The sequence below is a fragment of the Cicer arietinum genome, chromosome 5 (assembly GCF_000331145.2).
Source record: "Cicer arietinum cultivar CDC Frontier isolate Library 1 chromosome 5, Cicar.CDCFrontier_v2.0, whole genome shotgun sequence".
NCBI lineage: Eukaryota > Viridiplantae > Streptophyta > Magnoliopsida > Fabales > Fabaceae > Cicer > Cicer arietinum.
The window spans coordinates 72,312,431-72,326,829 of record NC_021164.2 but is presented as its reverse complement, the minus strand read 5'-3'; the positions used below and the strand labels follow the sequence as shown (position 1 = coordinate 72,326,829).

The following is a 14,399-nucleotide window of genomic DNA, read 5'->3' as shown; positions in this document are numbered from 1 at the left end:
AGGGAAAGATGAGTCACGTGCACTCCGCTATTGATACGAAAACAGTTTCCACTGTGATCCCAAGAGAACAAGGAAGTGGAAAACCCTTGAAGCATTCGTAAAACGCATCGCACCTTTCATCAAATTAGAATAGTGGGTATTATTAGAAACATAAGAATAAAAGATAGTGGAAATTAGCGAATTAAGAGATGGAAGAATACGAGTTCGAGTTCGTTTGTTCGGAGGGAAGGAAGGGGAGTTGCGAAGGGAAATTCGTTGGATAACGGAGTGTAAATTCTGTTGATTAAGCTTCTTCGGGAATGTTGTGCCTCTGCCCCCATCTTCTGGTAGAGAAATTTGTTTCCGCGGGAAGACCAAACAAGAACAGTGAAGAAAGGAAAGTGAAGAAAGGAAAGTAATTAAAATTAAATAAAAATGGCGGAGCCAATTTTTAGTATCGATTGGGCTGGGCTTGACTTTCCAGAGTAAATTATAGTTTTCTACCTATTCTTTCTGATTTTCTTTTTGTTTCTTTAAATACCCCTTTTAATGTAAAAATATATATTTCTTTTATTTTTAATTATGTATTTATTTTATTTTGATGACAATTTTTAAAGTAAATTATTAATGAAATATAAGACAAAAAACTAGTTAATAAATATGTATTTCTAAAAATAATAAAAATAAATTTTGATATTTTTCTAAATTAAAAACAAAATTAACATTTTTTTTAGAAATATAAATAATTCTTAATTTCAAAAATGTTTCACTTATTCTAAAAATCTTTCATTTCTTTATTAACGAATAATATTAACATAAATTTTATAAAATAAAATAAAAAATATTGTTATAAAAATAAATCATCCCTAACTTCTCAAACTCACACTAGCTATGAAAATTAAAAATAAATATATATTTTATTCTCTACAAAAATACTTCCCAAATGGTCAAATCTATTCCCTCCAAACTCTCAAAAGACCCGAACAAAATTGGATGACCTGTTGTCATGCAGCATCTACAGCAGTAATTATGTGTAAGAGAGAGAACATATATTAAATAATAATAAACAAATGGGGATGAGAGAAAATTCTAATCCATCGCTGAGAGATGATGGATCGCATTATTGTAGATGACTTATTAGAATGCTTCCAAAAAACTTATCAAAGATAGGATAGGATGTTCCGTTATTTTTGTAATCCATGGAATGAGGCTTAGTAATTAAACTTCTTGGGGAACAAAGTGGGTTTTCAACTCATGATAGAATCCTTCGAGTTTTTCCTCCCAAACCATATAGTAGTAGAGTGCAATTAATTTGCTGAAAAATAAAAGAACGGAGTGCAAATTACATGCAGGAGTAATGAACTAGTTAACGTTTTGCAATTCATGGTTGTGTCTAAAAAATATATATAATAATAAATTAAATTCTACATGTGAATTTCTCTCGTGGAATAGGTGCAACTAAGTACGAACCAGTCTAACCTAGCCTTCTCATTTACAAACATAATAACAACTGCAAATGAATGTGATTCACCTCTTCCATTTATTTTCATGAATTTCTAGTTTCTACATCCCTGCAATGGTAACTACCAATAATCCAGTAAGCCCGGGATAGAACTGAGGTCCACAATAAATTCATGCAACAGTTCTCGTCTCGCTGTAACCTTAGGTGAAATCTCAGTTAATGACATATGCTTCATAGGTGCTTCACGATTCTCATAACAGCGAACGGTACGTTGGAGGATTTGGTAGTCGTCATGCAATTGCGGGTATTAGCCTTAAAGGGAGATTGAGGACTGTTATCTTCTGTCAACGAGCAAGGAGATGCAGGAGAAGATCTAACTTGATTAGTTTCCTCGGTATCAACTTTTTTGGAAGTATCACTGTCATAAACAAAACAGCAAAGAGAATGATGCCAATTCAGTACCCAGATTGTTGCAAATTTAACATTTTTATCATCCTGTGAAATACTAGCAGCAAAGAAGTGACCAAAATTACCCGATTAAACTTTGAACTTTATAAAAAAATCGTGCACGAAAGGCGGCTGGTACTGTACCACGGCCATTTTTCGAACCGTGTCCTGGACTATGTTTACGTGAATCATCCTATAAAAGAAACCATTAGGCAACTCATCAGCTGATCATTAGTTTATTCATTATGATCGTCAATAGTCCACGACCAAGGAACTAATATAACTAGCACTTACTCTTGGTCCAGTGTCTTCTTTAGGATAGCCTTGTGAATGAACTATTACATCTTGATCATGCAATTTTTTTACAAAAGCATGTGTTAGAAGCACAGCTGCGGATGGTCGATCTGCAGGATTCCTTCGGAAACACTGCTGAAGGAAATCCTGTCCTTCTGGAGATAAAGTTTTGGGTATGTCCGGGGATCTGTGCAGTATTTTGAACATGGCTTGATACTAGTAGACAGAATACAAACAAGCTGTTAAATTATCATGAGACAAAATTTCATTTAAGGGGTGCAAGGAATTTAAATGCCTTCTTAGACACGTGAAAGAATAATCAAATTAAGATGTATATTAATAATATAAAATAAAGGTAAAACAAGCAAGCAATTCAATTTAAGAGGAGAAAAAAAAACGATGTATAACACAAGCAGTTTTCTTTCTCATTTTTATTTCCTGATGGAAATACTTGTCAAACAAGGGAAGAGGATAATTGATACAAAGATATTGCATGTCTTCCACGCGATGCTACCATAGGTGGATGAACTATTGATCTTAAATTAAACCAAGGAACTAATATGCGCAATCCTAAACTAAAATGAGTTAACAAGCATAATTAACATGCTCACCCCTGTTAACTCGCTCCAAGGAGGTTTTGTTGTCAGCATTTCAATGATGGTGCATCCTAAGCTCCAGATATCAACAGCCATTGCGACTTCAGGATTGGATTCTTTCTTCATGGCAGCCATCATGAGCTTCAATCAACAAATTAAAGTTAAAATAGCACATGTAAAGGGAGTAAAATGTAGGGCAATAGGAGTTAGAGTAACAAAATACCTCTGGAGCCATCCAGTAGGGACTTCCTTTCAGCGAAACTTCATATGACTTCTCTGTCAGCTAAACAGAGCACAATGTTCAAATAATAAGACCACCAGAAAAGTCAAGAAAACAAAACAAGAAGACTCAGGCTTCAATGATAGTCTAACTATTACAACTATGGCAACAGGTTAACACTTGTAAGTTGAAAAACTAGAAGACAATTTATATATATTCATACATAAATAAAATATAAGTAGAAGAATATAACTTGAAACTCACAATTTTCGACACCCCAAAATCTGCAAGCTTGACAGTGCCTGATGCATCAACCAGCAAGTTTGCACCTTTAATGTCCCTAAAGAACCATATACAGCAATGGAAATCGGACTTTATTACCACAAAAACAGACCAAATAAATGTTCTTTTACCAGATGAGGAACAAACTTCATATGATCTTTTTTATTTCTTTTAAGAGTTATGATTCAAGGGTTTGGGGTAAAGAAATAACGAGAAAATAAGCTCCATTTTGCAAAGATGGGAATGTTATGATGAATAAGAGTTCACAAAAGTCAAGTTAAAACATACAGATTAATAAAATCAACATAAAAAAGTTGAGGTAGCAGCTATTATTAAAAAAGAAAGTAGAATATCACATTAGGTACTTTGACCATGTGTGGAGGAGACCCGTAGGTGCAACAACGATGAGGGTAGATCAAGTGAAGCATAGAATGATAATTAGAGATAACAGTGGATCGAGAAAACTATAGGACAAGTTATTAAGAGGAATTAGAATTTAAATGGCTTGTTAGCGGGCCTTTTTTCATTGTAGGATGCTATGGTATTATTTAATCTATGTAACCGACCCACCTAGTTGAAAATACTTTGGTGGTTTCTGTTGTTGAAAGATATGATTTAAGCTAGTATCAGCTTGTTCACCAGATGTAAATGTATATAGTTCACATGAGATATATAACAAGTCATCATTCAAATAAATAAAATGAGGTATATTAGTTCAATTCATCAGACATAGTTGTTACCTGTGGATGGTCTTGGTACTATGTAAGTACGCCAACCCAGAGAGAATATGCCATGTAAAATTGCGAACAACAGATTCAGTCATAGCCCCACAATGTTCATGCATAAACTTATGAAGCGATCCAGGATGGACATATTCCATATATATGCACAATTGATCACCAACCTGAAAACAAAGACGCAAATTCAATCTTATTTACAAATCATAAGGACTGTTGTGTGAGCATACTTGGGGGGAAAAGACAATAACAACTCACTACTTCACTGCCATAATATTTCACAATGTTGGGGTGGTGTAGTTGACCAAGAATTCTGATTTCCTGAAAGTAGGGACAATTCAGAATAACAGACAACGTCACCAGTTGACAAATGTTACAAAACTAAAAACACAAAGTACAAACTACTATAGGCTACATAAGAAATTTATCATTGCAGTGAGAAAAAGGGACAAAATTCTACAAAAGTAAAAATGAACTGTAACTCAAAGCTCTTCAGAACCTGTACCAACAGTGTAATGGAGTTGGCCATCATGTATATATACTTTTATATCGGCATAATATTGTTTTCTCTAGTAGAGGTATTCTTGTTTTTGGACAAAGTAAAATCAGAATATTTAGAAATTGGAAGAGGAACCTGGTCTAGCTGCTTTATGCAGTCAGCAGATTTAGGATCATCAAGAAAAAGATCCACCTCTTTCATTGCACATGAAGCTCCGGTCTCCCTGATAGAAAAACAGGAATGCACGTGAGTAACTGCAGAAAGGGAAAACTTTAAAGACTCAATGAACAGAAAAATGTCTGCATACAGGTTTGTGGCATGGTAAACACTTCCAAACGATCCTCGCCCAATAAGTTTTCCTTTGAGCCATTGACCCTTCATTGAATGAAAATTTTCTGTTGTGTGATGTGTCGCGACACTTGATTGATGTTGTGCAGGTGATTGTGGTGGTGGTGAAGCCCTCGGCGGAAGGGGCAATGGATGTGCATCGACATGGTTATTTTCAGGCCACACTCTGGAGAAAAATTTAGAGTGCTGAAAACCCCCATGAATAGTGTGGTTGAGGTTAGGACCATGGTTCCCAAGGCTACGACGAGGAGACAGGTCTGGACTATGAGCAGTTTTAGTAGGCAAAACTCTCAAAATGTCATTAAAATCTTGAGGAAAATTGGTGAAAGGATCAAACAAATCTACATTGCTTAATCTGCGTGGACTAGTAACAGGACTGGAGAATATGCTTGTTGGGGCACTCTTGGCAGCAAATTGCGATTTCAAGTTGGAAATACCTTCAGAGTCATTATCATGAGAATGTTTTCTATGATCTTTACAAGAACTATTGCCTGTATCAATTAACAACAACTCGAGAAAGGTATAAAAAAATATATCCTACATATAATTTAAGAGATTTTGCAACAAAATTGGAGAAGAAGAACTCACTTGCCACCAAGCCTCTGGCAGGAGGAATATTCACTCTCAAATCACAGTTTGCATTTCCGATCACTGTGTCAAAAGAGGGTCTACCCAAATTGCTGGAAGACCTTGAAGTTTTCACAGCATCATGATCCGACGTCTTTCTGATAATTTTTTAGATTGAAAAACAAAATGAATACTACAAGGAAACTACATCCCATACAATACAACACAACTAACTCATAGTTTATGTACCATTTATTAGTAACTATTTCTATTTAAAGCTAGAATAATTAAATTGGATAAATGATATTTTGACACAAACTTGAAAATAATTTGGATAGTTAACACAATTCAAATATATGTTTAATTATGTTTAATGGAGGATTAATGAATATAATAAGGTGTCACAATTTATTAATCAATTGTTTAATGTAATTATATTTTGAATTTCATTAACTCCATTTTTAGGTGCTTATAAAAAAAATGATTTTTAAGTGTTGAAATATAATATCTACTAACTATCCAAATTATATTCAAATATACCTGATTTTTAGTATTTAAATATACATATAAGTTAACCACAATTTTTAAAAAAAATATATATTTAAAAATCGTGGTTAATTGTATTAAATAGATGATTAATGAATTATTTTGTTATATTTATAAATCATCCACAAAATATAATAAATAATATATATTACATTTTTTTTTTAAAACAGTTAATGATATATTCGAATATTGTTGTCCACTTGTTTTCAAATTTGTGTAAAAATAACACAATTCGGAAATTGAGAGCATCAAATCTAGCTATTCTTAGCAAACTAAGCAAAGTTTGTTCGCTAATATAACACATGTCAACTCATAATTTCACACCACATATATTTTGGATTGCGCTTGTCTACTATAATAAAGCCTGCAATCAGGCGATAGGCATTTTTAGAGCCGTTGGATCGAAATCCGACGGTCTATATTTTAAGCTCAACATTTTAATTATTTTAAAATTAAAATCTTTATTGAAACCTATACATCCAATTTCAATCCAACGGTTCTAAAAGTGCCTGACTCCGTGAATGCAGCTTCGATTGAGTGCACAGAGTCCGATTTACTTTGTGTCGAGTCATTTTTATTTTAGTTTTCTCCGTACACCGTTAGATGTTGCACATGATAGTATTTACTAGCTTGATAAGAAAATTAATTAAATGATCCGAGTTAATTAATTAGCGGTATGTTTGGAATAACAAAATTAACCATACGTGTGAAAACATATTAAAAGAAGCAAAAATGATTTAATTAGTAGCATTTGATTACCTGGAAAACGGTAAGGCGTGAAGATGATCAGGTCGTCGAGTCAACGGTGACTCAGGAAGTGGAAGCGGTTGAGGGACAGCAGAAGAAGACCAACGATCGCAAGTAGAGCGAAGAGGAGAAGCCGGTAAAGAAGAGACAACGGCGTCGTTTGAATGAAAAGCATCAGCGTCTTGTTCAATTCGGTATCGCAATCTACTCTGTCTGGTGAGTCTGCGCTGCTGAATCGATTCTCCCTTGGCTTTGTTCGAAGAAGGTTTGTTAGTAGCGGGAGTCATTGGTGAATGGTGATTATTATTGATGAAGTCCTCATGTGACGTTAGAGAGAGTGGTGGTTATTGTTTTGTTAGAGTTGTTGTTTGTTTTGCCATGGAATTTGGAAAGCCAGAAACTCCCACGAAGGAAACACACACCAATTTTCCAATTCAAACTCTGCCTTTTGTTCTTCTGTTGAATAAAGAATACTCTTATTTTCATTTTACGTGGTCAAATGTTGACTTTTGCTTTAAATTAAACGTTTCTCTAAGGAAATTAAACTGTCCACTCGGGGTTTCGGGTCTAAACTAAGGCCTAATTCCACACATTAACCTTATCTCAATACCACTTGAATATGATACTATTTCAAATTAATTCAACACATTAATCGCTATTTTAGTCTCTCAAAATAATATGTGGTGTCATAATAGTATTTGAAAGAGAAATTATATTTTTGTTAATTGTTTTGATCTATAATGTCAATTGTGATTGATTTTTTTATTAATATTAGTGTGCTTTATTAATTTTTGATAAAATGTACTTCAAGTGCTATCTACCATGTGCTAGTATCATTAAAGTTCCTCTATGATATAGTTCATTGTCATAGATGTCCAAAATCGGTTTGTTATTTAAAATTTAATTATCTTATAAATAAGTTTTTCTTTTTAAAAAAATATATTAAAATAATTATTTTTAAGTGTGATTTAAAAATAAAATACAAGACAAAAATTAACCTTAAAACCAACATGCAATAATAGAATATCATATATTGATAGTGATGGGTTTATATGTTATTTGTACAAGATTCTGTCATTTATTTGCTATTTGTCAATTTATCAAACATATGTTTTATTTATTATTAAAAAAGAGTCCACATGTTTATTTATTTGTTGACGAGTAGCAGTTCAATATGAGTCATTTGCTATCACCCAACAAGAGGATTGAGTTATTGTTTTAGAAAAATTATCTCTGATATAAAACAAGAAAGAAAGGGCGTCAACTATTAAGTTTATTTGAGGTGGAGTGATATCATGCAAACAACACCCAAAAGCTTTAATGCCTTCATTTACTTCAACAAAAGACTTGTGAAATATTTTAAAAACATAAAAGTTATAATCTATAGGAGAGTCCCTCATTTTTGTCAAACTTTCAAGATATGTGGCGGAGTATTTGTTGATGTTGTGTGGGACTCTCAGAGCCATGATGCTGAGCACAACTTGGAGCGACAGGGTTGAAAATACAGTGTTCTTGTCCTGAAATTCATGTTTCGAGAACAAATGCTTTGTGATGCTGAGGGAAACATTTGCTTGGTAGCTCATTGATTCACGGAGATTCATTTTTCTTCAAGTTTTTTAATTGACTTAAGGATATTTGAAGTGGTTAACAACGCCCTTTAAATGGAAATACAATTTAGAGTAAACTCAAAAAATATTGGTAGAGAAGATATAATGGGGTGGGGTTTATAATATTTCTATCTTTTTATTTTTTACTCAACTTTTTTTCTCTTTTTTGATATGGGAATTTTTAGTTAAAAATAAAATATGAAAATTTATAATCTATATTTTTTAATCAAATAAACTGTTACTATTTTATCAATTTAGTCGATGACAATAAATTCAATTTTTTTTGAATTTTTTAAAATATCTTACATTAAAATTTATTATTAAAAAATCTTATTTTGTTTTATTTTATTAATATAATATAATTTTATTTTTTAATTTTTAAATTAACAACTATTTTTTGATAAAAAAAATTAAAAGATAATAGTTGGTCGCATTCTATGGATGTGACCACCTACTTCTATCGAAGAAAAAAACATATTTCAAGTGGTCGCATGGCGGAAATGCAATCTCCTAAAGATAAAAATAAAAAATATATATATATAAATTTTAATGTAATATATTTTAGTAAGTGTTTTAAAAAAGTATAAAAGAAAAAAATACCAATAAATTCATCATTTCTTCCTAAATTACTTTCCATTTATTTTTTAATGAGTATATCTTTTATGAAATTGAATAGGGGTATTTACTATTTAGTAAGGCATGCAGAAAATAAAGAGAGAATGCATATAGACATAAGGCATAAAATACGACAATCTTAATCCATTCGACCAATACCAATTCTACGATCGTATCAAAAACAGTAAACCATCTTCATAAAAAATGCATTCTTATTAAAAAAAACACACAGTTTCACGGTTTATTTATGGGTGATTCAATTGATTCCGGGATGAGAAGTTAAGATCACCTAGTAAGAGGATTGACCACTTTCGAATAAAGAGTATTGCAGCAGCAGCTTTAGTGCCTTCTTCATTTACTTGAATAAAAGACTTGTGAAATATGTTGGAAACATAGAGGTCTTGACTCATAGGAGAGTCCACCATTTTTGTTACACCTCCATAGAAAGGTAAAACCACTCCTAGCTCCTTCAACGTATCAGAAGTTTCAATCCCAAAAGAAATATTGAATCTCAGAATTCTGAAGTCACCTACTTTCACTTTTTCGCGAGGAAGCTTGTGTTCTAGTAGCTCAGATTCAGAAGTCACCTTCTGCATCTGGAAGAAAGAAGTACATAGAAAATTGTCGCTTATCTTCACCTTGCTTATAAGGAATACCAAGAACTTTAAAACCATCAAAAGCTTTAATAAACCGCTTCTTCTTGCTGGTCATGAAGGGAACTTTGACTGAGGTGCCATTCAGAAGGTGAAAATCATTGTCTTTGGTTAACCTAGCATCAAACTTATCATTCCATAGTCCTTTAAAGTACAATGCATTAGCAAAGATGAGTCTGGTTAAGCTATTGACTGAACCTAGAGGAAGAAGTTCTTTAATTAATAAGACCATTTGTCTCTTTTTCCGCCCATAAGTTCACTTCATTGGCAACTTCATCGGCCTTTCCAATAATTTTTTAATAAATATTAACAATTGATCTATTTGATATATTTTATAGATGAAATGAGGGTGGATTTTAATCATAGGTAAGTAATCCAAAATTTTATATTTATACTTTTTGTAACAAAAAAACGTATAATTTATAGAAAATTTTGACATATAAATTTGATCGAATGTATGAAAGTAGTTAAATTTTATATAAAAAAAGATATTTATGTTAAAAAATATTGAAAAATGAATAAGTATTAGTTTTGACAGTGAAAATCAAATTATATAAATCATTAGATTTAATATATGTTAATCGATGAAGAATTTTGACTAGATATGAGATGACATATGTTCATATAAATATGCTAATTAATATAAATATTGTCTAATTAATATAGATAGTGCGGTGTACTTTATGAGTAAAATTGTTTCTATTAGTCTAATTAATATAAATATTGTTGTCATATATTTGAGTCTAATATGTGAAGATGACATGTTATATGAAGATGGTATGCTACATGTGAATCTTTTCTTGTTACACACATTAACTTAATCAAATGACATCTATCAAATTGTAACATATAAATTGGTACGTGTAGATGTGATTGCATAATGTAGATTGAGCACCGCCTGAATCCACCACACGGATTATTAATTAATAAATTAATTATCTATTTAAAAATAATATTAATAAACTATTTTTTAAAAATAACATAAAAAACTGTTTTTAAAATAATTTTTTTTCATATTTTAAAAACAATATAAAAAAATAGATACGGAAGAAATGGATATATAAAATATGTGATTTATATATTTATTATTTTAAGGTTTAGAAGATGAATATATGAAGTTAAAAACTTTTGTGATCCTAGAACATTTGTCCGTTGAGATCGATTTACATATTTATTCTTAAATTTTGTTACAATTTCAAAATTATTTGTGAACTATGCTATATATAGTAAACAAAGTTGATATATAGTAAACAAAGTTGTTTTTAATGATGTGAATTAAGACCGGAATCTTCGATAATTTGTTCATTATATTGATTTCATATGTAAACTATAATGAATTTCGGTTAAAATCATATCAACACTTAAATTAATCTCGAAAGAAAAACAAGAACAACAATTGCTAAGACAATTTTATTCTATTTGATTTACACTTCAATTGTGTAAATCATCTTCATAAAAAAACACATTTCTATTAAAAATGAGTTTGTCTAGTTATCTGTAGATGATCCAATTGATTCCTATATAAAATGTTAAGATCACTTTTGTCACCTATACGATCCATGTGATGTAGCTTTGGAGAGTTCACCATTTTTGTCAAACCTCCTTCATGTTGGGGAGTCCGAGGGAGTCCAACATTCGGAATGGACTAAACAATGATTCATAAGAGATTTAGACCCCACATCTCAACCCAAAACCTTAAGGCATTAGGTTTATGGGTCATTCTCCTTATATATCCAATATAGCCTCCATTCATGGTCAATGTGGGACTAACCACTTCATAATTGAATTCTAATACTCCCCCTCAATTATGAGTTCCCACCACTAGACTTGATCCAAGTCCTTTTTGCTCCCTCATCAAGCCAAACTAGGCTCTGATACCACTCTGATGGGAAATTCAACAACAAATAACAATAACAACTCTAACAGAGCAATATGCGGCGGATAATCAATTTCCCAAACTTGCAAGAATCTATGAGGAGCAACAACAAATAATCACAGCAACTAAAATCACTACCACAAAGGACACAATAACTTTTAACGTGGAAAAACATTCTCAACGTGAGAAGTAAACAACAACGGGACCAAGCCAGTAATAGAGTTTTACTATGATCAAAATATGGGTACAAGAGAGTTTCAAATATGGCACAAATTTGTGCTCAGTAACCAGTAACCAGCCAAAAACTGCAAGGTAACCAGCACAACAATCAACCAATGAAATTGAGAACAAAGTTCAGCAGAAAAACCAGGAAACACTGCTACTGTCCGAGCTCCATTTCTCCCACCGCAGACCTCTGATCGACGATCCAACCGGTCAGATTGAAGTACCATGAGTCGTGAACCTGCTGTCCAAATTTCGGCCCAATCCAACGGTGAACGAAGGAGAAATCACGAATCTAGTGTAGCTGCTCGGTTTTATGCGAAAATGAGTTTTGCTCTTCCTCTCTCACTTTTCTCTTTGCCTCACTCTCTGAATTCAGTTCTCTCTGTTCCACTAATCTGACCTCTCTCCACTTGGTTAAGTGAGACGCATGGGCTTGCACAGCAGAGAGTGAGGCAAAGAGAAAAGTGAGAGAGGAAGAGCAAAACCTATTTTCGCATAAAACAGAGCAGCTGCACTAGATTCACGATTTCTCCTTTGTTCACCGTCGGATCGGACCGAAATTTAAACAACAGGTTCGTGACTCATGGTACTTCAATCTGACCGGTTGGATTGTCGATCAGAGGTATGAGGTGGGAGAAATTGAACTCGGATAGTAGCAATTTTTCGTGGTTTTCTGCTGAACTTTGTTCTCAATTTTATGCTTGTTTTCTCATTGTTTTGGCTGATTGTTGTGCTGGTTACCTTGCTGTTTTTGGCTGGTTACTGAGCACGAATTTGTGCCATATTTGAAACTCTGTTGTACCTATATTTTGATCATAGTGGAGCTCTATTACTGGCTTGGTCCGTGGTTGTTTACTTCTCACATTGAGAAGGTTTTTCCACGTTAAAAATTATTGTGTCCTTTGTGGTAGTGATTTTAGTTGCTGTGATTATTTGTTGTTGCTCCTCACAGATTCTTGCAAGTTTGAGAAATTGATTATCCGCTGCTGTTAGAGTTGTTATTGTTATTTGTTGTTGAATTTCCCATCACTTCAAAGAGTGAAACCACCCCGAACTCCTTCAACACACTAGGAGTTTCAAGTTGAAAAGAAATCTCGAACCTTGGAATTCTGAAATCGCCTACTTTCATTTTTCGACAAGGTAGCTTTTGTTCCAGGAACTCAGATTCATAAGTTAACTTCTCAATCAAAGCTAACAATCCATCTTTTGCATCAGGAAGAAAAAAGTACATAGAGAATTGACGTTTATCTTTACCTTGGTTATAAGGAAGACAAAGGACTTTAAACCCATCGAAAACACTGATATATTGCATATCCCAATTAGTCATGAAGGGAACCTTGATCGAACTACCATTGAGAAGGTGAAAATCATAGTCTTTTGTTTTCGAAACATTAAACTTTTGATCCCAAACTCCTTTGAAGTATAATGCATTTGCGAAAATGAGATAAGTTAAACTATCAACTGACCCACGTGGTAGAATATCTTTTATAAGGTCATTTGTCTGTTTTGCGGCCCATATATTCACTTCTTCTCTCACTTCATCAGGCTTTCAAAAGAATATCAAATCTAAAATTAATAGTTTAAAAAAGATAAATTGAATCTCAATAGAAAAATTAAAAAATTCCTAACACTGTTATTTTCACTTATTTTATTGCTAAATCGGTTCGACACAGTACAAAAGAAATAAAAGAGCAGGAAAGTTGTTTTCTCTACTGTGCTTCAAATTTTGATGGCTCTTAATTAATTAAAATTGGAAGAGGGTTCGTTGTCTTAATAATAATAATAATAATAATAGCATGGCATTGTTGTAGAGAAAATATATTATTTACATACCTTGTTGATGAAATCAACTGGGGAGAGAGTGGCTTTATAATCAGTAAACATCAAGAGATTGTTCTACCCAAACACCGTTGACGAAAGACAAGCGCGGTCCTCCACCAGGTGAGAGTATAAGGAGTTAAGATTAGCGGTGGATTTTGATCGGAGGAAGGAGAGAAGCTGTTGTTGTGTGGGACCCTCAGAACCAGCGGTGATGATGCTTAGCACAGTTTGGAGCGACAATGGCGAAAACACAATATTCTGTCTTTGAAATTTTTCTTTGGAGAACACATGTTTGGTGATGTTCATGGAAACCTTGGTTAGGTTGGTCATTGATTTGCGGAGGAAACTCATTCTTCTTCTTTCTTATGGATTTTTCAACTGCTTATGTAGAATACAGTGGAAGTTTCAAATTATAGTCACTATTCTATTCAAGACCTAAAATTTATAGGATTGCGATATTCTATATACAAAGTAAATCTTCTTACACGTCAAAAAAAAACTAAATCTTGTTGCTTAGTCAAGGTCATACCATATCTGAATTATATTTGTAATTATTTTTGTCAACTATTTTTTCAATAGTATCAATATAAGTATCAAATTAAATATTCAATTCCATAAAAAAATATCAAATATTCAATTTCGTAGTAAAATCAATTTTTACTTTAATTTTCTTACATTTACATATATATAAACTTGTTTGTAAACTTATTATTATTCTTTAGTAGTAATGACTCAAAATTTGTGTTATTCTTTGTATGTATACTATTAATTTGAATAAATAACTATATTTTCTAATTAAAAAATATTTTTTTCATAGATATTTAAATTAATGATACTTTATTTAATATCCTTCAAATATAATAAGTCAGTTGAATAGA

The 14,399-nt window shown here is 32.4% G+C and overlaps 3 protein-coding genes across 5 annotated transcripts in view; all 3 read right to left on the bottom strand.

Moving 5' to 3' along the window:
* Window positions 1–456, bottom strand: part of LOC101497960 (uncharacterized) — a 9,573-nt gene extending 9,117 nt beyond the window's left edge. For 2 of the 3 annotated variants that reach the window (XR_003473002.2, XR_012163090.1), the window contains exons 1-2: window positions 201–456; window positions 6–113 (exon numbers count right to left, since the gene is read on the bottom strand). Coding sequence is in view for 1 of the 3 variants with exons in the window: in XM_004501540.4 (XP_004501597.1) it covers window positions 6–113; window positions 201–320 (228 nt within the window). In the remaining 2 variants the exon portion in view is untranslated. The remainder of the gene's footprint in view (window positions 1–5; window positions 114–200) is intronic. The other variant, XM_004501540.4, reaches the window with a different exon arrangement.
* A 910-nt stretch (window positions 457–1,366) lies between these two features.
* LOC101498753 (mitogen-activated protein kinase kinase kinase 5-like) lies at window positions 1,367–7,191 on the bottom strand. The gene is made up of 12 exons (XM_004501543.4): window positions 6,737–7,191; window positions 5,453–5,589; window positions 4,824–5,355; window positions 4,652–4,739; window positions 4,276–4,338; window positions 4,021–4,184; window positions 3,263–3,338; window positions 3,002–3,061; window positions 2,794–2,919; window positions 2,183–2,398; window positions 1,975–2,081; window positions 1,367–1,859 (listed from the first exon to the last, which is right to left on the bottom strand). The coding sequence occupies exons 1-12, from the start codon at window positions 7,009–7,011 to the stop codon at window positions 1,673–1,675; spliced, it is 2,031 nt and encodes a 676-aa protein (XP_004501600.1). The 5' UTR covers window positions 7,012–7,191; the 3' UTR covers window positions 1,367–1,672.
* A 1,865-nt stretch (window positions 7,192–9,056) lies between these two features.
* Window positions 9,057–13,959, bottom strand: LOC101514476 (serpin-ZX). Its single transcript, XM_073368855.1, is given in 7 exon segments — window positions 9,057–9,537; window positions 9,539–9,825; window positions 9,827–9,880; window positions 12,686–13,246; window positions 13,534–13,591; window positions 13,593–13,629; window positions 13,632–13,959. Coding segments are annotated over 7 exon segments (1,584 nt in total). The 5' UTR covers window positions 13,873–13,959; the 3' UTR covers window positions 9,057–9,191.
* Window positions 13,960–14,399: the final 440 nt, after the last annotated feature.

Excerpts from the sequence above, each read along its gene's own strand:
- LOC101498753 (XM_004501543.4), bottom strand. The coding sequence starts at position 7,011 with ATGACTCCCGCTACTAACAAACCTTCTTCGAACAAAGCCAAGGGAGAA. Across the intron at positions 5,590-6,736 it reads CACGCCTTACCGTTTTCCAG|AAAGACGTCGGATCATGATG; the intron begins GTAATCAAATGC and ends AAAAATTATCAG. Across the intron at positions 2,082-2,182 it reads AAGAAGACACTGGACCAAGA|GATGATTCACGTAAACATAG; the intron begins GTAAGTGCTAGT and ends TTTCTTTTATAG.